At 54.1% G+C, this 21,273-nt stretch overlaps 5 protein-coding genes across 5 annotated transcripts; 3 read left to right on the top strand and 2 right to left on the bottom strand.

The window, feature by feature from the left end:
• Positions 1-504: 504 nt before the first annotated feature.
• COCSUDRAFT_45752 (kinase-like protein) lies at positions 505-6,677 on the top strand (the record flags this gene model as incomplete). Its single annotated transcript, XM_005651643.1, has 11 exons — positions 505-681; positions 888-978; positions 1,264-1,577; positions 1,918-2,038; positions 2,205-2,482; positions 3,013-3,187; positions 3,518-4,262; positions 4,571-4,719; positions 4,925-5,100; positions 5,367-5,471; positions 5,633-6,677. 11 exons carry the CDS (start codon positions 505-507, stop codon positions 6,215-6,217), a joined length of 2,916 nt encoding a protein of 971 aa, XP_005651700.1. The 3' UTR covers positions 6,218-6,677.
• A 1,120-nt stretch (positions 6,678-7,797) lies between these two features.
• COCSUDRAFT_83443 (hypothetical protein) lies at positions 7,798-8,541 on the bottom strand (the record flags this gene model as incomplete). Its single annotated transcript, XM_005652310.1, has 3 exons — positions 7,798-7,899; positions 8,077-8,233; positions 8,402-8,541. 3 exons carry the CDS (start codon positions 8,539-8,541, stop codon positions 7,798-7,800), a joined length of 399 nt encoding a protein of 132 aa, XP_005652367.1.
• Positions 8,542-10,023: 1,482 nt separating this feature from the next.
• On the top strand, positions 10,024-13,627 carry COCSUDRAFT_38902 (hypothetical protein; the record flags this gene model as incomplete). The annotated part of the gene is made up of 8 exons (XM_005651642.1): positions 10,024-10,080; positions 10,338-10,469; positions 10,784-10,893; positions 11,244-11,455; positions 11,849-12,060; positions 12,475-12,612; positions 13,100-13,140; positions 13,480-13,627. The coding sequence occupies 8 exons, from the start codon at positions 10,024-10,026 to the stop codon at positions 13,625-13,627; spliced, it is 1,050 nt and encodes a 349-aa protein (XP_005651699.1).
• Positions 13,628-14,813: 1,186 nt separating this feature from the next.
• Positions 14,814-17,882, bottom strand: COCSUDRAFT_31935 (HSP20-like chaperone). The gene is made up of 6 exons (XM_005651641.1): positions 17,571-17,882; positions 17,372-17,437; positions 17,075-17,189; positions 16,771-16,824; positions 16,180-16,287; positions 14,814-15,554 (listed from the first exon to the last, which is right to left on the bottom strand). Exons 1-6 carry the CDS (start codon positions 17,822-17,824, stop codon positions 15,468-15,470), a joined length of 684 nt encoding a protein of 227 aa, XP_005651698.1. The 5' UTR covers positions 17,825-17,882; the 3' UTR covers positions 14,814-15,467.
• A 161-nt stretch (positions 17,883-18,043) lies between these two features.
• On the top strand, positions 18,044-21,158 carry COCSUDRAFT_64092 (hypothetical protein; the record flags this gene model as incomplete). The annotated part of the gene is made up of 7 exons (XM_005651640.1): positions 18,044-18,630; positions 18,793-18,893; positions 19,006-19,139; positions 19,324-19,522; positions 19,833-20,045; positions 20,377-20,528; positions 20,992-21,158. Exons 1-7 carry the CDS (start codon positions 18,430-18,432, stop codon positions 21,156-21,158), a joined length of 1,167 nt encoding a protein of 388 aa, XP_005651697.1. The 5' UTR covers positions 18,044-18,429.
• Positions 21,159-21,273: the final 115 nt, after the last annotated feature.

Here is a 21,273-nt window from a genome sequence, read left to right as displayed (position 1 = left end):
AATTCAGACTGCCCGGAGTTCTTGGGGTTACAGGGCCTCAGGTTGATGTGCTCTTCGCTTTCAAGTCGTCTGGCTTGCATTCTGAGCCGAATTCTTATACACACACCGCCTGTCTCCTGTCTTTGTGACTGTGAAGAAGCACGTATGTTGTCAGTGGGAGATGTGGAGCAGGTTGCTAGAATCGTGTGTAGTGCGCGCGGAGGACACTCAGCAATCCTTAAACTTAAAAAAAGTTCAGCACGTGGGAGGGGAAAATCGTCATCAGCCATCAGCATGTCAGGCATCTGCAGAGGCCTGCGAGCATATGGCCGTCATGTGCAGCCCCTCGAGGCGTGCAAGTCACTGCCGTCGTCTGCAGGCGTGTCTTGACAGGGGCATTTGCTTGCTGAGCAGGCGGTGAGGCTGGTAGGCCCCGGGGCATGTTGTGGCGGAGATCCGCAGACAGCCGGGCAGGCAGCCCGAGCGCCCAGAGCCCTTGGGCGCGACACAAGTGGTAGCCCAGGCATGGGCTTCTTTACGCCGATGTCCTGCGCACTTCTGTTGGCAGTGTCAGCATGTCTCGTGGTGGTGGCTCCTGTGGACGCGCAGCGGTCGGTGCCTGTCAGCAACACTGTGCAGTTCGCGGCCGCGCTGCAGAATGCTGGAGTGTCGGAGATCATCCTTGATCCAACAAACACCGGAGTGCGCGCCTGCACATCTTCTTGTTTGACTCATTGCCTTATGCATGCCTTTTATGCTTTATGTATTTTTATTCTCCGTAATTAAATGCCTTTGCAATCAGCACAGAGTATCAGTTTGATCGCTGCTTGCCTGACAACTGTTCTTGCATCCATGATGGCGGATTTGGAATTTGCAGAAGATTGTGAGTTACCATGTGTGTCTTTCAGGGTGGTGGAGGGACCTTGACCCTGGAGGGGAGCGCTTGGCTGGAGGTCACGTACCCCATACAGACTGGCAGAGATCTCACCATCCGCTCTGGTGTGCAGAGTTTTCGAGCCTCTCTCCTTGTGCATGTGTGTCGTATGTCATGCATGCTTGTCCTATCATGGCTGACCAGAACATGCGCGTGCATGCATGCATTAACACTCAGGCACCTGCTCTTTTGCCTGGTGCGCGCATGTCCCAACATCAGACCTTGCACAGGCAATGGGGATACCAGAGACTATTGCACCTATGGCATCGCACAGACCTTCCCCCTCTGAAGCTGCCAATATCTTGGCTCCAAGGTTGACTGATTTATGCGATAAACTGGCTTGCATGCAGTGAACGGCAACCCCACGATGCTGGACCTGGGGAACATACCCGCCATCCTTAACATACAGTCGGGTGCCTCGCTGGAGCTGCGAGATCTGCTGGTGAAGAACGTGGCCCGGCAGAAAGACCTGCAGGACTACCAGCGCACGGCAAACGACAGCCTTACTGCGATTTATGGCATGCTGACGTGGCCGTCGTTCTACGCACAGCCGGGCGCGAATCTGCGCATCTACAACACCACGCAATATTTTTGGTCTTACACGCTCTTCCGCCGTGGCGACTGCAACTTTGCGCTTACAACCCCTGCGCCCCAGCAGCAACAGGTGCGATGCCACTGCTCTGGTTTCAGGCGTGCTCTGGTCAGTTTGTATGGTAGGGACTATTGTCCTCTGTCCCTTTCAGGCCCTTGGGCGGCTGATTCCCCGTGCATTAATGTCACAAGCAGTCCATGAGCTTCAAGCTTTGAGAAAGCGCCAATCCAATGACCGGCAAACAATTGCAAAATGTTTTATATTCCAGTGCTAACACTTGAGGAGAAGGCAAGTTTCAGCAGAGACTTGCACGGTCTGATCCGCACCTGCACCTCGTGTTTGCGCAGAAGGCTCAGCAATGCGTGTGGGCCTTTCTCCTTGCGCCTCCTCTTGACTGAGCTTTGGTGTGCAGGTTTTGGTCAATCGAGGCCAGCAGACGTACAGGACGGTGGAATCAGGGTACACACAGCTGGCGGAGACTGGTCTGTACCGCGCGGTGTACCCAGTTTATGACTTCGACAACCAGACCTATTGTGAGTCCAGACACATGACGTTTGACACCTGTAGCAGGCTTTGCGATCCACCGCATTCCGTCTGTTGGCCCATGAGGGAAGCAGGGCACTACCCAGATGAAGCGTGTGTCATGTGTGACAAGGCAACTCAGCAATCTGAATGACGAGGTCCGCCATGTGCGTGCAGTGGGGGGAGTGAACGTGAGCTCAGAGAACTCGCTCGGCTACTGCGTGCCGACAAACAGCTCAGCGAATGAAGTCATCGCCGGCCTCGCGCGCGCATCAGCGACGCGCGACAGCGGCCACGCCAGCAACCACGTGACGGCGATAGCGGCCGGCTCGGCCGTCGGCGCCGCCGTGCTGCTGCTCATCTTGATGGCCGTTGCAATCAGCGTCTTCGTGCGTCGGCGGCGGCGCGAGCGGCTGGCCGGCAGCGCTGAGCTGGCCTCCTTCCGGTCCCTGCAGGTGGTGCGGCCCTCTCAGAGTGCTCACATATTCTGCACTACTGTGCTCTGTCAGAGAATCTTATGCTGTCCATTATGCACCCCATTGTGAGCTGGCCTCTTTCCAGTCCCTGCAGGTGGTGCGGCCCTTCCTTGGTGTTTCACACATTCTGAGCTTCTGTGCTCTCTCACGCTACTGTCTGGCAACCTGATTGGTGCCAGGGGTTCTGTGCTACCCTTCATGCACACCATTGTGAGTGGTCTTGCTGCTTTGTTTGTCAATGCGGTCCCCGAGCAGAATCGCCCACTTTGCTGCATGGTGCCCATGCCTTGTAGCTTTCCTTGCTGTGCTGTCCTTGTTGAGGTTGCTGGAGATTCTAATTCTGTTCCCTTGTGGTAGCAAAGGTGCAGATTGAGGCATACCCGTCAGCTTTACAATCCCTTTTTTAGGCAGCTGGAGAGTGTATCTGAGAAACTGGGTTTGTCTGTGAATACTGACAGATTTTTATCTACTTTTTATATGCTTGTGTGACTAGCGTTGTGTGCGCGCAGTCGGGCATGTCTCCGGCGCAGAGTGATTCGCTGTTCCGCTCGGCCGGAACGAATGAGCCACTGGAGACGCACCTGCTGCACCACGGGCGGCTGCGCCGGCTGGGGCCCCTGGACGAGGAACAGGTGGAAGTAGGTCCGCTGCTTGGCCGGGGGAGCTTTGGGCGCGTCTACAAAGGTTTGTTTGCCTTCCACTCAGAGTGGCCCTTGCTTTGAAGCTCCTTGCCATGTAAACAGGGTGTGAGGGCACGTCGCCGCCTGACACATCCTTCGAAGTACAGATTGGCCCTTTCATTGGATATCCATTCATTGGATATCCAAATGATTCGTCACCTGAGCAAAGTGCAGCCCACCTGCCATCTCCTGAAGAAGCTCGCAGGAAGTTACTCCAGGTGTGTAGAGGCCTGCTGGATGATTGGTGAGAGCACCGGTTGCACAGCGGAGTCTGGGCCCTTGAAAACGGTGAAAGGCTGCAGGAGGCTGATGTGACTGTTGGGTGGTTGTGCAGGGCGATGGCGCAGCACGCTGGTGGCCATTAAGGTGGTGGAGCATGCATCTGTGTCGAATGACACGATAACGGTGGCAGAGCAGAAGATTGAGCGTGAAGCGCTTCTGGCGACGAGCCTGGCGCACCCAAACATCATCGCCACGTTCAAGATCTGCCGCATGAGCGCGGGGTCTGCGCTTGGCACCAACAAGTCCGGCATGTCCACCTTTGGCGGCGCGCGCACCAGCGGCGCGGCCGCCGCGCAGCGGCGAGCATCCAGCCAGGACGCTGGCCCGAGCGGGGCCGAGAGCGCGCTCGGCCTCTACGGCGGCCGGGTCTCGCGCGATGCCGGCAGCGGTGGCTCCGGCCGCGGGTCCTCCCGCGGTGGCTCTTCCAGCAGCAACGGCGGCGGCCGACGGCCGGCCGGCGGCCGCGGCGACTTCCCGATCACCGGCATCCCCGCCGGCGAGACGCTGTCCGCTGGCAATAGCGACAACGCAGGCGCGAGGCAGCCCCCCAGCAGCATCCGCGGCCCGCAGGGCAGCATCGGCATGGCCGGCAGCGCGGAGTCGTTTGACCCGTCCACGGCGGTCATCGTGGACATGCCCGGCTCGTCACCGCCCAACACTGCCCCCGGCAAGGGCTCGGACTCCGCGCAGAACAACGGCGGCAAGCGGCCGCAGCAGCAGGGGAGCCAGGAGGATGACCTGGAGCTCATGCCCGAGGAAAAGGAGAATGAGGACGATGATGACAACATCGAGGAACGGTGCGCAACAGCCTCCCGGCCCACCCGCCAAACCTCCCCCAGTCCAGTGCCTTTGCGCCCTCGCTTCCATTGGGAATTGGGGCCACAACCCCAGTCGACAGCTGCTTTGGTCACGACCAGTGCATACGCACAAGCATGCTACCTGTCTGTTGAGCGATCATGGTTACCTGTGTGTTCATCATGACCCAAAGGCTGCATATGCCTCTTCAATATCACTGCTTGTGTATGGACTCAAGGAGCCACCAGTTCATTTCTGCTTGGAGGGTGGTGGGGGTATTTCTGACGAGGCAGTGCGATTGGGTGGGCAGGAGATCGAGGCTGCTGGAGACGTGGTGCCTGATGGAGTATGCGGAGAAGGGCTCGCTTGCAGACGCGCTCAGAGTGGGCAGGTTCAATCGGCCCAATGGGCTGCCCGATATTTCCACAGTCCTCAGCTGCCTCACTGACGTCGCCTCTGGTGAGCCTCCGGAGACACGCTTAAAGCTTGGCTCCGTGTTCAACTATTAACTCAGTTTTTTGTGGCAAATATTCTTGAGCTGTATTTGCGCTTCTGAAGACTTATCAACCTAACCTGCATGCTACTCGAGCTGGATGTCTTCACAAGGGTGAACCCATGCTCTATTTTTCCTCTGGCTGACCTGCTATCTGCAATCGCGGCGCAGGAATGGAGTATCTTCATGCAGCGGGTATTCTGCATGGAGACCTGAAGCCAGCCAATGTGCTGCTGAAGTCCACCTCAGCGGACCGGCGGGGTTTCATCTGCAAGCTGTGCGATTTTGGCATGAGCCGGCTCATGGATGCCTCGCAGGCCACCCATGTGTCCACCCAGACTTACGGGGTGAGTGCTGTCACATGATCATGCCCCCTGACGCTCGCCATGTCAGTATGTCAATATGGGCCTGTCCGCCTCTCAGGATGATGTACTATTCGAAAAATCTAGGGATTGCAATTATATGTAAATCATGAAGAGCTGCAGAATCTTGTCAACTCCTGATGTGCCTGCAAATTTTCGAGCTCATGAGTTGTCCGCCTGTGCTGGAAGTTAAGCGTCTTTAATGTGTATGTCAGACTGGCTGGTTTGCTGACAAATGTCTTGTGCTGCAGACGATGCCCTACATGCCTCCAGAGCTTCTGGCGCACTCGCAGCTGACGCCGCAGGCTGATGTGTACAGCTTTGGCATGGTCATGTGGGAGCTCTACACAGGCCAGGTGTGCATCCCCTGCCGCTTCAAGTTCTCTTAGTGCCCATCACCTTGCACATGAGGGCTTTGATTTGACAGGCATGGCTATCGTGCTGCGTTTGGAGTTCCTGAGCTGCGTGGCAATGCTGTCAACATGTGCTGAGAGGAGGGACGGGGTGCTGCGCGCAGATGCCCTTCGCAAACTTTACGGTGGGGCAGGTGTTCTTCGCGGTGGTGCACGACCGCCTACGGCCGCCGCTGGAGTTTTTCCGGGACGCCATGGCCAAGAACGAGATGGAGCGGCCCATTCTGGAGGTCTACATGGCGCTCTTGGAGCGCTGCTGGTCGGAGGCCGCGGCTGACCGGCCAAAATTCCCGGAGATCCTCAAGGATCTCGCCGGCATGCGCGCGCAGCTCACGCAGCTGCGCCTCGCCGCTGGCGCGGGGCCGGCTCCGGGCAGCGGCAGCCGCGCCGCGGCTGCCATCCGCTCGCCGTTCGCGGCGCCGGGCTCGCCGCCGGCCACGCCTTCGGTTGGCGCGTCGCCGACGACGGCCGCGCGGCCGCCGCAACCGCCGCAACCGCAGCAGCCGCCGCTGCTGGCTGTGCAACTGTCCGAGCCGGCGCCGGCCGCTGCGGGCGATGGCCTCAGTCTGCTCCGGTCGCCGTCCTTCGAGGCGCAGCAGGCGGCTAAGCAGCAGGCGGGGAGCCCGACTGCCCGGCCGGAGCTGCCCGTCAGGCAGGAGGCGTCGCCGCCTGCAGCGCCGCAGCAATAGCGGGCTAGTGCACGGTATGGGAATGTGCTCTGTTGCTACAGCATGCACGATGCAGGACCGCAGGACCATGCGTCAGAGAGTTTTGTGGCGCCTGCCGGTTCATGTTGGTCAGGCTCAAAGGACTGAGCTCTGTTCGTGCTCTTGGGATTGAGAGGTTCTCAGTACTACTGGCATAATCTGCTGGCTCTTCTGTGGACGGGTCAACATGGGTCTCTCGTTTGGCTACTAGGTGCTGAGACATGCTTGACCGTTTTCCAGAATCTTTTGTTTGACACTCCACGTCCTGGTGATGATGTCGAAGTTGGTAGGAAGCATGCTTCGACGCTGTGTCAACACTTGCGAGGACCATATCTGACGGAGCTGCTTGCCAATGGCTGGCACCACCCGATATTTTGTCGTAGTGCTTTGTTTTACAACACACAGATACGCGGTCTTGAAGCTCTGCTGAGCTGCTTGGCCTGAGAAAAGGGGCATGCTTTGCCAGGAAGTAGCGCAGACGTCTTCAAGATAGGGGCATGGCGGGCTTTGCATTTCTGACCGGGCATCGGATCAGGCATGCAAATCCTGCATAAGGGGTGCCGCTGCAATAAGAAGAATGATTGACCGTTGCTTATAAAGCTCCTCTTTCATGGGTTTGTCCCGAAGCAGGTATTCTCGAGTATCGGTGGTTCCATAGCGTGGGCGTGAGGCAGGGTTGGTAGTATCTGTGAGAGCAGAGCTGGATTGTGAAAAGCCCTTTCTCCTGAAAAATGGGTGTGCCATTCTCCAGTCCTGCAATTGTCAAGGGTGCTTTGCTTGCTTCAGTGCACCTATCACGCCAGCAATAGGTGGTGCAACACCCTGCTAAAGCTACAGCAAAGTTCTGACATCTGATGATTCAAAGATAGTGCATGCAGTCTCGAGTGACTCATCGTGTGCTAGTTACAATGGGTTCCCCTGACGGATGTTCTGTCAGAGATTGATACTAGGTGCGCCGTGTTCATTGGTGTGCTTTCTTGTGGTTTTGTTTGGGCGGGTGGCTTGATGTCATTCGCCGCAACTGTGGCACTGGGATCAAGCGCTTGTTTTGGCCAACAGCGTGAGCATGCAGAGGCTGTGCTTCTTCAGAATGCAGAGTCAATAGAGATGCCCACAGATTTCTGAAGTGGCATGTCTTCTCTGTTCTGGGAGATCGAGGCTGAGGCAATTTGTGGGAACTGGTCTGTTTTTGGTAGTGGGGACTTGCTTTGTTTTTTAATCGGTAGAAGTGTGGAGGTCGGACCTGGATCCCTCTAGAAGATCTTCAGTTATTTCAGCTTGCTGTGCTCTTTTGTAATGTTCTCCTGTCACTAACCGCTTATGGTATACTTTTGCACGAATAAAGGGAGCTTGCATGCACTGCAAAGAAAGCATGCATGAGTGTGCAATATTGCCTCGTGGGCGTCACAAACACAATCATCACTGACGTTACATGCTAATCCTGCCAGAGGCAAGGTGCGTCCTACGGCATCCTTCTCTTATCCCACACATCTCTCTCCCCTCTCTATCACACTCAACGCTCTCTCAAACGTTGCTTTTCTGTACCGCTTTTGAAGGCGCCCTCAAGCCACCTTTGCCCTTGGGGACAGCCGTTTGGACCTCTGTTGCAGCATGTAGCTGTATAGTTGCAGGAACGCCGCAGGAAGGATGACATACAAGCCCGCCTGCAATCACGGCACACGGTTTCATGTTAATTTTCAATTTGGATCCAACTACCTTGAGATACTAAATGCAGCAGCCTTTTAAAATATCTGTAAGCAGGACACCAGCCCTGCAAGGAATCAGCAGGGATGGTGTGGATTGCATGAAGCTAAAAATCGTAGCAGTGGGCTGAGGCTGACCAGGGCAAAGTAATGGTAGCTGAAAGCATAGTTGAGACTATTGGGCATGCGTAGGCTGTGCAGCTGGCGATCCCTCAAATACGGCAGGCTGGTATATATAAGTGGCATCTCCCCCCCGAAAATGCCCAGAGGGTAAAGGGGCACGAATGCAGTGTACCTGCACAGCCAGCATCGCTGTCCTAAGTCCAAAATTGCTTCTGCCGCTGAACATGTGCAAGTGTACAATGTGCATGAATGCCATTGCAGTACTGGAGGAAGTACACTCTTCCTTTGAGCAACAGAGACTAATACAGAGACTAACACATAAGGGTGTTGAGGTTCGTACCTCAGCCATGTGAGCAGCTTGGGAGGGGTGCCAATTTGGGCTGCTGCATACCAAGGATACCGAGAGATGTCTGCCAGCGCCCATGCAATGAACAGGACAGGGACTGCCCAGTGATGCCACAGCTGCACACAACTAATCATTTCAGGAACAGATCACTTGGAATGATGACCACAAGCACATTTTGCATAGCTTGTGTTGAGGCGAGCCCTTGCAGAGCCTGCTTGCAAATCGGTTCGAGGAATAAACCAAGGGGCATGGGGAGCACCTCTGGGATGCTGTGTAGGATAAGGAAGAGGACGTTGGAGCGGCCAAACCACTGCAGAAACGACAGAGATACAGAACCTCGTGTGAGACCTGCACCAAGGACAGCACAATGAGGCCAGATGAGGTTGATATCACTTCATTATATTATCCATTCATTGTCACCAGGTTCCTCAGGATTACCAATGGCTGTGTGGATCGTTTCAAGAAGTGCTGCGCCTTGGCAGATGCCTGCTCGACAAACCCACAAAGTAATGGTGAGGCAGGATTCCGAGCAGTCTTAATGGATCGTCGAAATGAAGATCCCAGCATCAGGTTTCGAAAAGAATGAGTCTTGCAAGGCAACTTACGTACAGAAGGTCCCACTCTTTCATAAATATTGTCCTTGTCAGTGATCAATCCACGTATGGTTTCCAAAAGGACGAAACTCCATCCCAACAGTTGTACAAAGTTATAAAGAAACAGATATGTATTTTGTACTTTCATGTGGCAGGTATCGGTGGGCCTCAGAATGGTTTCTTTTTGGCGGTCAGGTTCAGATCAACTTTGGGTACAAGATCCCGATCCAATCGAAAAGGTCTACAATGACGGCCCTCGACGATTCCTTGACAACGTATTCAATTGTACGCATTGAGTGGGGGAAGCCACCCGCACAGACCTCTTGCTCTTGCTCTATGGCAACCATTCGAATTGTGCACGTGCACCACCACGTGCGGAGCAAGCTGTCAGCTGTTGGTGGCTTTTGGTGGGGCCATTGACTTGCCATACCCAGATGCTGTGCATTGAACTGCGATTACCCTCAAGGTGATCGGATCGTGATCTGGCGTTTCCGGCCCTGCCGATTCGGGCTGGCTGTCAGGTTGGTGTTGATGATTCTGTAAATTTAGATATTCACAAGGGCGATCCTGGGCAATCAAGATTGCTCATACAACTTATCATTGGCAGGTGTAGGACTAGTTAAAATTAAGTGTCTCTGGTGACTTCTTTTGGGGAATTGGCAGCCTGGGCGCCTAAAATTCTCCGCCAAGAGCCACTACGTGTAGTACAGAACATATTGAGAGCATGACAGCGTACCGCGATGTGAGGCCTCTTCACAAATCCTGACAATTCTTATTATAGTTATACTTGTAGCCAGGCGAGGCCGCTTGATCTGAGTAGAGTATAGGACAGCTTAAGTGCTGGCTAGAGACAATGGAACCCCCTCCCAGCCCTTCTGGCACCAGCACAGCGGTCCCTGCCTCACCTCAAAGGACACAGCGTGGCCAGAGGCTCGAAAGGGGTCCATCGGGAGCGCTTTTGATTCCCATGACCAGCCCCAGCTCGCCTTCCCAGCAGGCAGCACGAGGCCCATCGAGGGGAAAATGGCTCCTCCTGCAGGCCTGCTTCCTTTTGCTGCTGTTGGCCAGTGGTACCTTGCTGTTAACACACTCTAGAAAGACAGCATGGGTTTCCCGGCTCCTGAAGACGACCAACACCACCGCCTCACCAGCCCCAGCATTCCAGGTCAGCAAGCCTCCTGCCTCTCCCCGATTGTGCCCGTCTTCCAAGAGCAAAGTTCTCTCAATACCATGCACGACACTTGTTCCACAGCACCTTCGCACATGTATGCATGTTGCCTGCTTTTCCCAGATCTTCCAATGACACCGGGGCCGACTTTGCATGCAATTGCGCGCAGGCGCTGCGGACGGGCGCTCTGATTGGCGCGCAGGGCGCCGCACCAGCCGCTGCAAAGCCTCACAGGGGCAAGGTGGAGCTCAAGCAGCGCAGTGAGAAGGAGGATGCGATAGATGCCGATGCTTTCCTCAAGGTGCTCCCATTGCCACACTAGACGCGCGCCCAACAGCTCGTGCCATCCAGTGAGAGGGAGGCCGGGAAATTCCTTGCTTTGTTTGCTGGCTTGGAATCTCTGAGTCATACACAGGAATTGGGGTTGGATTTCAATTGGGTGCTTTTCAACAACCTCTAGACACCCCACCCACAAGACCGAAGATTTTTTTTTGTGATTAAGGGAAACAACCACTCAGGTCTGTCCGGCAGTCTGCAGCATGTCAAAAATATCAGGAAGTGGGCAGATGACAGGAAGTGGGCAAATGAGTTCAGTGGAGTGTGTTTTGCGAGCAGGGTGTGCACAAATTGGACTTGCAGCCAGAGCAGTACAGGGGGAAGACCGGGGGGTCCATCCCCAAGATCCTGCACCACATCTTCCTGGACGGCGAAGCCGAGTATGACAAGTGCGTTATCTCGTGCCATAATTCTTTAATATACCTAATTGACAGTCGCTCAAATTACCTCTGCTCCACAGGGCCTCTCCAAACGCTTGGCAGTTACGTTTACAAACTTTTGGATGGCTTGGGTATTCGAAAGCACTGCAATAGTTGCCTGCACTATCATGTCACAGCCCACCATCTGCAAATCTCTGCTTGATTAAATGACCTTGCCCAGCGAACTGCCGGCATTTCAAGCATGCATTGCAGTAGCAACGGGCCTCAATGAGGGGGTGCCACCTGGCGGTGAGATGTGCTGCATGTGACATTCAAGCGACATCCAAATTAAAAATCAAAATCAAAATCAAATTGCACAGGGAGGTGGAGGCGGCAAAGGCGGTGGGGTCCGGCTTCCGGCGGGAGTGGCGCGACTCATGCGTTAGTAATCACTCAGACTGGAAGTATATGTTCTGGGACAAGGCGGCCGCGCTCGCCTTCCTGCGCGCGCACTACCCCTGGTACATCAGCACCTTCCTCAGCTACCCCAAGGTCGTCCTGCAAGGCGCGTTCCCTCTCTCCGCTCCCCCAGGTTATATTATTCCCCTGGAATTAATGCGCAGCAGTGGCGCCTGTGGGCTGAGATGGGCAAAAATTGCTTCTGAACATGCTGGTTAGCCTGAGTGCTGTTCTAATTGCTGCCGGGCTCTAAATGCTTCTACTGCAGGCAACCCCTCCTGCCAAAGACCCCTGCTTCTGTGAGTGCCATAAGATCCGCACTGGCAATTTAGGGATGGCCGGGAGACTGGAGTTGCTGCATCATATTTCGTCTATGCACTCGGTGCATTCCACTGGCAAAGAGGCAAAGGCAGACCTGGTCTATCCATGACGCTGGCCGTGTTTCATTGGCTGTGCCTGCATCTTGCATTGCATGTGCAGAAATCATGCAGAGCATTTCATAATCGGGGCTGCCGGGTGCGCGCAGGCGACGCGCTGCGGCCGTTCCTGCTGCATGCGTTTGGCGGCATGTATCTGGATCTGGACGTGCAGTGTTTCCGGCCGAGCGATCCGTGGCTGGCGGGCGCGGATTTGGTTCTGCAAAGCGAGTACAAGGAACAGCGAGACGTGGTCAACAGCGTCATGGCCTCCGTGCCGGGACACCCCTTCTGGAAATTCATCATAGGCCAGATGCTCTCGGTGCGCGGCCCCTTCCCTCCCCCATTCAGCGGTGTTAGACCCCTTGGCAAACCCGCAGCAGGGACTCTAAACCATTTTACTTCAGAGTCACATGCCCTAGGACCTCTACATCAGCTGGTACTTCTAGGGCTGACTAGAGCCTGTCAGGCAGACATGTCGGCATGACTGCAAGGCATACTTGGGATTGCTCTTAACATGTACCATATCTGCAAGCGCACGTGGGCTGCGCGCAGAGTAGGGGTGATTCGTATAGTAACTGTATGTTTGTATATCATTAGTTGTATATTAATTACCCCAACGCAAAGCGCAGTTCACCCGTCTTGCAGCTGCTGAGTCCACCGCAGTGTCCTCAACTACCTCTGTCCGCCATGAAATTCAATCAGCTCTCAAACAAGGGCATGGTGGCTGCCGCAGAAAATGGAGGGTGCCCGCGGCATGGTGAACTCGGACATCATCCTGGAATCCACTGGGCCGCGCCTCTACAGCGCTGTGTTCCAGCTGTACGCCACTCAGACACAGCTCTCTGGCAGCACCTTTGTGGGCGGCTTCCAGGTGGGGCCCATTTGCATGGTGGGGCTTTGAATGGGCTTTGGTCCCCTTCCGCTAACAAATAGGTGTGTTCACGTTGGGGTTTCACACTCAATATGACTCAAAGCTTCTCGAGAAGTAAGGGCTCGCTCCGTAACACGTCCTTCTTGCTCAGCTCGACCCAAACGATCCCTCATCTGTAACTGGGTAATGCGACGTAGAATCCAGAGAGCAACACCCCCATCAAGATGATTGCCACAGTGCAAGGGACTCCAAAGCCATAGGACGCTGCAAGGGTGCTCAGATGCCCTACGAGACACGGAGTTTGTCAGGAAGCAACCAGTAATGAGGCTCCAATGATATGGATCAATGGTTCCTGCAGGCCACTTTGCTATCTTGATCTGTAGGAACATTGCATGACTGTGCTCCGTGGAGGCACCCCTCTTCAAAGCCTTGTTTGAGTCGTGGATGAGCCCGTCATGCTCATGCCCTTTGCTGGTGGTCTGCGCAGGTGGACAACTCCAATGTGAGGGTGTATGGCCTTGGGCACTGGTACGTCCGCTTGCCATCTCACTGACACAAGAAGGACGCTGACACATCTAATCTATTCAGTTTCTGCTGTGTATGCCAGCGCTCTAATCTTATGCCTGGATTTCCTGAGAACTGCCTGTCACAGCATGTCATGATTGGGCGCGTAGTGTGGGCAGATGACTCTTCAATCAGTGAACATCATCACATGCGAATATACTGCAGTGTTCTTGCCTCATCCTATTGAGAGTGGTCTTAGCTTGATTTCTGTTCATCAGTAGGAGGAGGCAACTCTCTGCGTGGGACCAAACGATGCCATTTTCTGCTGAGTCAAGCTAAAGTCTGGCATGGTGGCATGCGCAGGTTTGTGCCATGCGAGTGGAATGACCAGGTGTGCCACCAGGCGATGGCTCTGGGAGTGCACGAGGGGAGAATGCCTGAAGCTCTGGCCGGCTACCACCAGTACAGCGGATCCTGGCTCTCCACAGTGCGCAATGGCAAGAAGGTCTAAAATTCGGGTATGAGGTTTTGGCGCCATTCACAAGCTGCCGTCTCGTGTGAGGGCAGAGCTGGTCTGGCAGGTGATCTTTGACCTGCGTTGCAGCCTGCAAGTCCTGCGCTGCAGAGGAGCTCGGGTTTTGATTCTCACTTTGTCCTGAGGCAAGCAGTTGCCACCAGAATAGATCAAGCTCAGCTCTGGGGCACTAGCTGCTTGGAAGCCTTTGGGCCAGGAAAGGTTTGAAATGTTTGGAAGAGTCCTGGCAAGTTGGTGTGAACCTGGGTTTTTAGCCTGCAAGGCCTGCTTAGCAGGTGCAGCATGTCGAATCCCCCTTGTCATTCGTGGCAAAGATTTGCCTCCAGAACTAATCAGAACTCAGCTTTGGGGCACAAAGGTTGCTTGCAAGCCTTTGAGCAAGGAATGGTTTGAAATGGCTGATAGAGCGCTGGGTACTGTTGCGCGTATTTTTGTGGCGCTGCTTTCATTGGACAATGCGGCTATTTGCAGCTGCTGCCACCATGCACCAGTTTTGTGGCACCTGCTGTCCTGATTATTGATTGTAGTAGCACCCGCGCAAGGGATGTTAGATATGCATATCCAACATCCGTGGAAATCATATGACTACTGGTGTGGCCATTGGCATACGCCAGTGGCTGGTTGTAGCGAGGCAGAAATTTTGGCCAGCATCTCTGGGGAGCAGCTTCTGCTGCCTATGTTGGCTGTACTGTACTGAAGTTTACCAAGCACCTACTGCACTGCTGAGTAAGGGGCTTATTTCCTTGAGGAGATGAAGCGAGAAGAGTCTGAGCATGTCTGACGGTTGTATTTGATGCGCCTTGTATGTTGAGATCTTCCTTGTTGGCACGTTGCACCTCCGCTGTGTGATTGCCAGGTCTTGGTGAATCTCTGGCTAATTTCTTTGCCATGTACACTCCAATTATTGTGGTGAGGGGACACAAGATTATTCAGGAGTGTCCACAAAAGTCTATATTTGAAGGCTGCAAGAAAGGGCAAATCGGGCCTTGATCTGAAGCATCTATCGATATGGCTGCAAGAGATCATCACCCCGGACATGTAACGGTGACCCATATTCCAGAGTGCTGTTTCCTTGTATTGTGGGTCATGCAACAGGAACCTGGTTGTGCAAAACGTGATCTGCTGCCAAGGTAGAAAAGAGCATCATGGTCAAATAAAACAAAAATCAAAAATCTGTTTCTGAAAAAATCTTTGTACAGCGACACAGAAGACACATGTGCTGCGATCTGACATGCATAGTAAATCTTGAAATCCCTCTTCGAATCTATGAATAACCGCAACTTCTCAACTTCTTAGCAAAACGCCACAACTAGCAAAACACTTTGTGAGATCATGCATTGTAGCTGCGCATGCAAGCACAACATTGGTGGGCACTCGAGAGAATCTCGAGACAATTCTTATAAACGCAGCTGTTCTACAATCACTCCCATTTCACTAGCATACTTACAGATTCAAAGGTTCCTGCCAGACATTCAACAGGCCTTCAAAAACACACATGCGCACGGTTGCGTCATGCCATGGAATGCGGAGGCAGACAAATGATGCTACAGACATCATTATTATGTGTCAAAGCTACCTAATGCTTTCTCCTCCTCATCATCAGGCTTGCATGCCGCAGGGCTCTTTCCCGCCCCTATCAAAATTTCTAGCTTGATGTCGAGTCTGTTGCTCTTGCATTCGACTGGTGCGTTTGGCTCTTGCAGCTCCTTGATCAGTGCTGCATCGATGATGTCAGCGCATGGAGTGCCTGTAAGCTTGAGTAGGGGAAGCTGCTAGGCGGCTTCCTCCCTGGATGCCTGTTTTGGTGCTGCTGCGTCTACTCGATGGGGACATCTGTGACAGTTGGGCCGTGGTCAGCACTCTTGGGCACCACGATCTTCAGCACTCCGTTGTCCACCTTGGCCTGCAGAAATGCACACGACATCTTTCAGAGCTCACATTTGGCTGTGTGCTGAGCCCGGACTGTCCTCAAGCATCCCTGCTTTACTTTCGGGTACACAGGGTGCCCCACTCAAAGGTCTTCTGGGGCCTGTGCGCCCAGAGGATTACATTAGAATCTCAGCTGCTGACATACCCATGTAACGCCTTCTGGACACATTGCAGCAACAACCAGGAAGTGGCTGCTGTCGCTCAGGTTTCCATGCAGCTGTTCTCTGACAGCTTGAACAGCATGCATCTCAGCATCTGCACACCTTGGACCATACCTCGATGAGCCCACAGTGCTTACATACCTGAGCACTCAGGCAGCATGAAACACATCCAGCACACCAAAAATGCATGCCCACTGCAGAAGCTCTTTGCTACAACAGATGTTCCTCCTCTCAGACTGCCCGACAGGGTTGGAGCTGTGCATAGATCCCAAGGTAAACTTCGAGCCTGCCGGGCAGTCTGAGAGGTGAATATGCACTGTGGCAGACAGCCTGAGCAGTGGGTATGTGTAAATCCTCAAGGAGAAACGGACAGGGTGATAAAGACTACATAGGGGTCCTTTGCACCCCCTTGGGGAATGCCCTACAAAGGGTAATTACCTGGACATGCTCGGGGTCGGTGTTGTCCGGCAGCTGGAAGCGGCGCACGAATTTGCCAAAGCCGCGCTCGATGCGCCGGAAACCCTGCTTGTCATCTCCCTCCTCATCCTGGGGGGGATAACAAAGAACCTACCGTTAGCACCTTTTTACACTTTCATTCTGCACGGTGCGCATGTTCCCATACAGGCTGCATGGTCAGGACTGTTCAGACTGACTCGTCTGCTCTGCCGTTTCTACACAGGGATGACTCACGGATTGTTTGATTGGTTGTGTTCTGCAGCATTGCCGCTCCAGTCAGCAATCGACATGCTCCAGACAGGCAGGGAACCTTCCGGATGACTGCTGGCTGTAATTGCTATACCCCTGACAGGAATGGCTTGCATGCATGGTCAGAGCTGCAGGCACGGTCTGACATGACATGCTGACAACTGAGGGGCATGATCTGATGAGGCAGACTGCCACGAGACAAGAATTGTGAGCTCAGCAGTTTACTTGACACCTCTGGAGCACCAGTGCTTTCTTCCTGTAGCGTGGAACCAAGGTATTTGTGCACAATGGCTTCAGCAGAGTTTTATAAGTGGCACTTCTCACCTCAACCTTGCGCTCGCCGCTGATTGTGAGCACTCCATCCCTGTCCACGCTGACCTGCATGCCAGCCATTCACCCAGTAAAATACCAAGTCTGCCAATGGTTGCATGTAATGTAGTGTATGAGCCAGCTTCTTTTGCAGATCCATACATAAAAGGAGGTGAGATATATGCAGCCCAACCATGCTGGATGTGCACACAAGTCTGCTGTTTGATCGTAAATGCAAACGCAGGCCAGACGCATGACCACCCGATAAAGCAATAAAGGAACCTACTCCTGGCTTATGTTCAACATGATAAGTGCTTGCCTTGATCTCGTTCTTGGTGAGGCCAGGCACGTCCACGTCGAATTCGTAGGCACTGTCCGTTTCCTTGACATCCACGGCTCCGAGGGAAGACCTTGGGGTGAACGGGGCCAGCTCCCTACACAGACGCACACATGCAAATCAGTAAACACTTTAAAAATTGGAGTCTTCCGTGCGGTGCATCCCCTCTATGTGATGTCCGGACAGAGGTGACGAAGCAGTGCCCGGCTACTTTTAGATCACTTCAGGGCCTTGAAAAGTACGGGAAAGATGATTGAGACATTGTGTCGAGATGCTCACCTGTCGACCTGGCTTGATGGAGAAAGCACGCCGCGGGTCAAAGAGTCTAGCTCCTGTTCCAGATCCCTGTCGTCGAGCTTGCAACAATCAGTTTTCGCCTTTGGATATACTAAAGTGCAGCAAAGTCCTTTCTAAGCCCTGTTTTCATCCTCAGAAATGACTGCAATTTACTCAACAAGTCCGAGACCTCGGGGCGCACCTGAAGAGGGATGAAACACGGCTGGGCATCAGCGGTGCAAGGTCACGGGTGAGCGAGAACGGGTTGGTCAGGACGGACGGTGTGTAGCGAGTAGGTGCTGTTCCACGCTGATCGCCTGTCTGCTGCTGCAGAGCGCCTTGGTCTTGTGCCGTGCGCTCGCCTTCCTGAGCGCGCCGGGCTGCAGTGGTAGCATTCCGGAGGCCCGATCGGGAGGCAAGCCGGGCACGGGGGAGCTTGGTGAGGGCACGCAACATCGGAGACTGGCGGTTCAAAGAGTTCAAGGAAGCTACTTGCATTGTTTATTGCTATTAGATATCCTTTTTGAAGCAAACAAATGTCACATCTGCAGTTTTAATGTCGTCCCGGCTTCATCTCGATGTTTCTAGATTCTTCCAAAGCCCTACACAAATTCTGAAACCCTTGAAACATTCTTGGACAGTTTGCTCCCTCAACTTTGATCATAAATTTCTGAAGAGTCTATGTGATTTTCTAATCGGACTGTCAGCGATTGTATGCATGGTGAGGGAACCGATCTGGCGTCGCTGTGATCTGCAGTCACGCGAAATTCACAAGCTTTGAGAGTTGAGACTCTGGTGATCCTTATCATATGCAACTCTTCAGCCCTTCCAGACGCTCTTATGGCATTCTACAAATTTCAAACCTAAATCTGCAAAGCAAAGGTTGACAACATTGTTCAGATCGGGCCATGTCATTGCTTGACATGCTCACACCATCAAAGCTCATCGAAGCTTCAGTGGTCCGCATATGAGGCTCAAAAAATATGTACCTGACACCTCAATTCTAATGTGCCTTTGAATGGCACTTGGAGTAGTTCTTACCAACAGGGAGATCCACCAGCATGATCACACCTGCAGAGATCTTCCCGCTGATGGTCCCAGCCAATGAAGACGGTACAGCATTTGAAGGGTATCTGACGCTGCCAAACGCCGGCTCGTTGGATACGGCGCTGTGGATGCGCCTGTTTGATGTCCCTCTTTGGGCAAACACCCTTCAAGGTGCCAAGCTGGAATGCAGCAGGGAGCTCAGTGATCTCCTCGAGGTGTGCCAGGAACTGTCCTTGTCAATCTTCACAGCTCTAGTTGGTTTAATCTAGCTGCTCCCCATGCAAGTTTCACCTGAACATGAGTCCCCTAGCAAGAGCACAGTACTACCAAGATGATAGGCAGCTGCAGGGAGACCTTGAAGTGTCTGCTCTAAACAGGGCTGTGAAGACACCATTGAGGCTCGCTTGGGGGATAGCCCGGATGTCACATCCTTCTTCCTGGAACTCAGAAACCTTCTGGACAAGCTGCTGCGCTTCAGGTCAGCCACAGACATTGCCCTATACCTCCTTATGAAAACACATGCTGCCCTTACACGGAGCATGTGCTTCGGAGCAAAGCAGACATGTTCCACCCTGTATTTGTTGTGACAGGCCACCGCTGGAGCCGCCTCCAAGCACCTTCTACACCGGCCTCATTGCAGAGATAGATGCTGTCGGATGGGACCGACTGGCCTGGCTCTGCCCAAACCTGTCAGCTCTGCACATCCGCATTTCTGACGCTGCAGGTAATCTCTTAGAAACCATTGCTGCACTTCCTTATGATTACCATCTGCAAATTGAGCGCCTGTGTGACCTGTTTCTTGACCTTCAATTATCCTCCTTGATCTGTTGAAACCTGGGGACCTGCTATCAAGAACCGTGGCAGGGTGTTTGGGAGGTTGCTAAGAGGTTTCTCTGTATGCTGCACAGGCAGGGATCACATGGTCAAGGTGCAGCTGCCAGCCGCCTACCCGGAAGCTGCGCCGCTGGTGAGCGCGCAGCTGCCGGAGCAGGTGAAGCTGCCGCCGTGGCAGCCTGGGGCGTCCAGCCTGCAGGACCTGATCAGGCACTATGAGGCCGCCATTGCTTCGCTGCAGGATCTGTGGGCCTGCCTGGACGATCTCGACAGGCACGAGGGCTGCCATGCAATTACTTGATCCTGTGCTGCAGTACATTCTGACACGTTGGATGCACTGCACCGGCGGCTGCTGTGGTCAGCCCAGTGTGGCTGCACCATACCTCAGCTGTTGGCAGTGTGCCTTAGGCAGGTTTAAAAGCGCCAGGCTATGTCTTGGTGCTTTCGAGAATGTGTGAATCAACAGTCTAGGTGCACTCAGCTCACAGCTCTGCAGGGCTGTCTCGTCAAGGCGTGGTTAAGTAGGGCTCTACTTAACAAACCTCTGCGTTACGTACCCTAAGGGTGAGCGATGTGCGCGCAGGGAGGCGTGGGTTCTGGAGCCGGAGAAACCGACGCCGGCCGACGCCCACCGCCGCATAGCGCTGGGCGGCCACTGCTCGCTGCTGCTGGAGCTCGACCCGGCGCGGCCGCGCGCCCGCCCGCCCGATCTGCGCTTCCTCGGCTCCGAGGCGGCCGCCGCGCCGATGCGCACCCGGCTGCGTGCCGCCGATGCTCCGCCCTGGGACCCCGGCAGGTAAGGGACGCCGTCTGTGGGCAATTTACTTCTTTTCAGTCATTGACAGGCTAGGTGTTGCCGGCTCTCACTGACTTGTTCGAGCTTCGTATGCAGTTGTCAAACACGCCATGTTTAGCCGGCACGAATGCACAGTGCACCACTCTGGCTTTCACCTATCTGAATATCAGCGCCATCTCGCTCAGCATTGACGGGTTTACCGCAAACTCTGGAAACTTGTGAGACCAGGAGGTGTTGTATTTATGGATTGGCTAAGGTCGCCATGGTGCAAGTGTGCTTATTCTATGCTGGCTCGTGCGCGATGGTACGACAGGTGCAAATGGCTGTGCAGGCTGCCGAGGGAGAACCTTGAGCGGCTGCTGCAGATGAAGCTTCCGACGCGGTCCACATCAGCGCAGGATGACATCAGCGGCGACTGCTGCATCTGCTACGCTTATCGCCTGCCTCCTGCGCAGCCACCCGGCGCTGGCTCCGCCACCCTTGGTGCGCATCCTGATCTATAGTGTCGTTCTGTACTGTGATCACATGAGGTTCTTGCTTGGAAGATTGCTGATTATGTCTCAAGCGCATTTATTGGTGGTTATGTGGATTCATTGTTGGGAGAAACATGTGGAGCAGCAGGGGTTGTCCAGCGCAACATCTCCCTGCTAGGCCTCCAGAGTTGGTGTTTAGTGCTGCAAGTTCCATGCTGCTCCCAAAGCCTTCCCAACAGTGTATCCAAGTCTTCGGCTGCCGCATTTCCTGATAAACTCGCCTGCTCATCCCATCTCTCAAGGTGGCAGCTGGACCACAAGCAAGATGCTGTGTGTGTGCTCTTGCAAAATTGGCTCCTGCTTATCTTCGTCGTACTGCAACACACAATTCTGCAATTAAACCATCAAAAGGCACCACACCTACCTACACTTAGTAAATCAAATTCAAAATGTCAGCTATGACAATTGCACAGGTGAGGTGCCGGACCAGAGCTGCGGCAACCCCCGATGCGCGCGGCCCTTCCACGGGCGCTGCCTGCGCGAGTGGCTGCTGGCGCTGCCAACTTCGCGGCGCTCCTTCAACACAGTCTTTGGGGAGTGCCCCTACTGCTCGCAGCCCATCACCACCACTGCCAGCTGACCTCAATGATGCATGTGTCAGGCAGGTCTTGGTGCTGCAACACAGTGTAACATGGGTGCAGAGTGCCGAGAGCACACTTGACACACGTCGCTTCCAGCTAACCTCAACGAAGAGG

The sequence above is a fragment of the Coccomyxa subellipsoidea genome, assembly GCF_000258705.1.
Source record: "Coccomyxa subellipsoidea C-169, whole genome shotgun sequence".
NCBI classification, from domain to species: domain Eukaryota; kingdom Viridiplantae; phylum Chlorophyta; class Trebouxiophyceae; family Coccomyxaceae; genus Coccomyxa; species Coccomyxa subellipsoidea.
The sequence above is the reverse complement of the archived record's forward strand: the minus strand, read 5'-3'. Positions and strand labels throughout refer to the sequence as shown.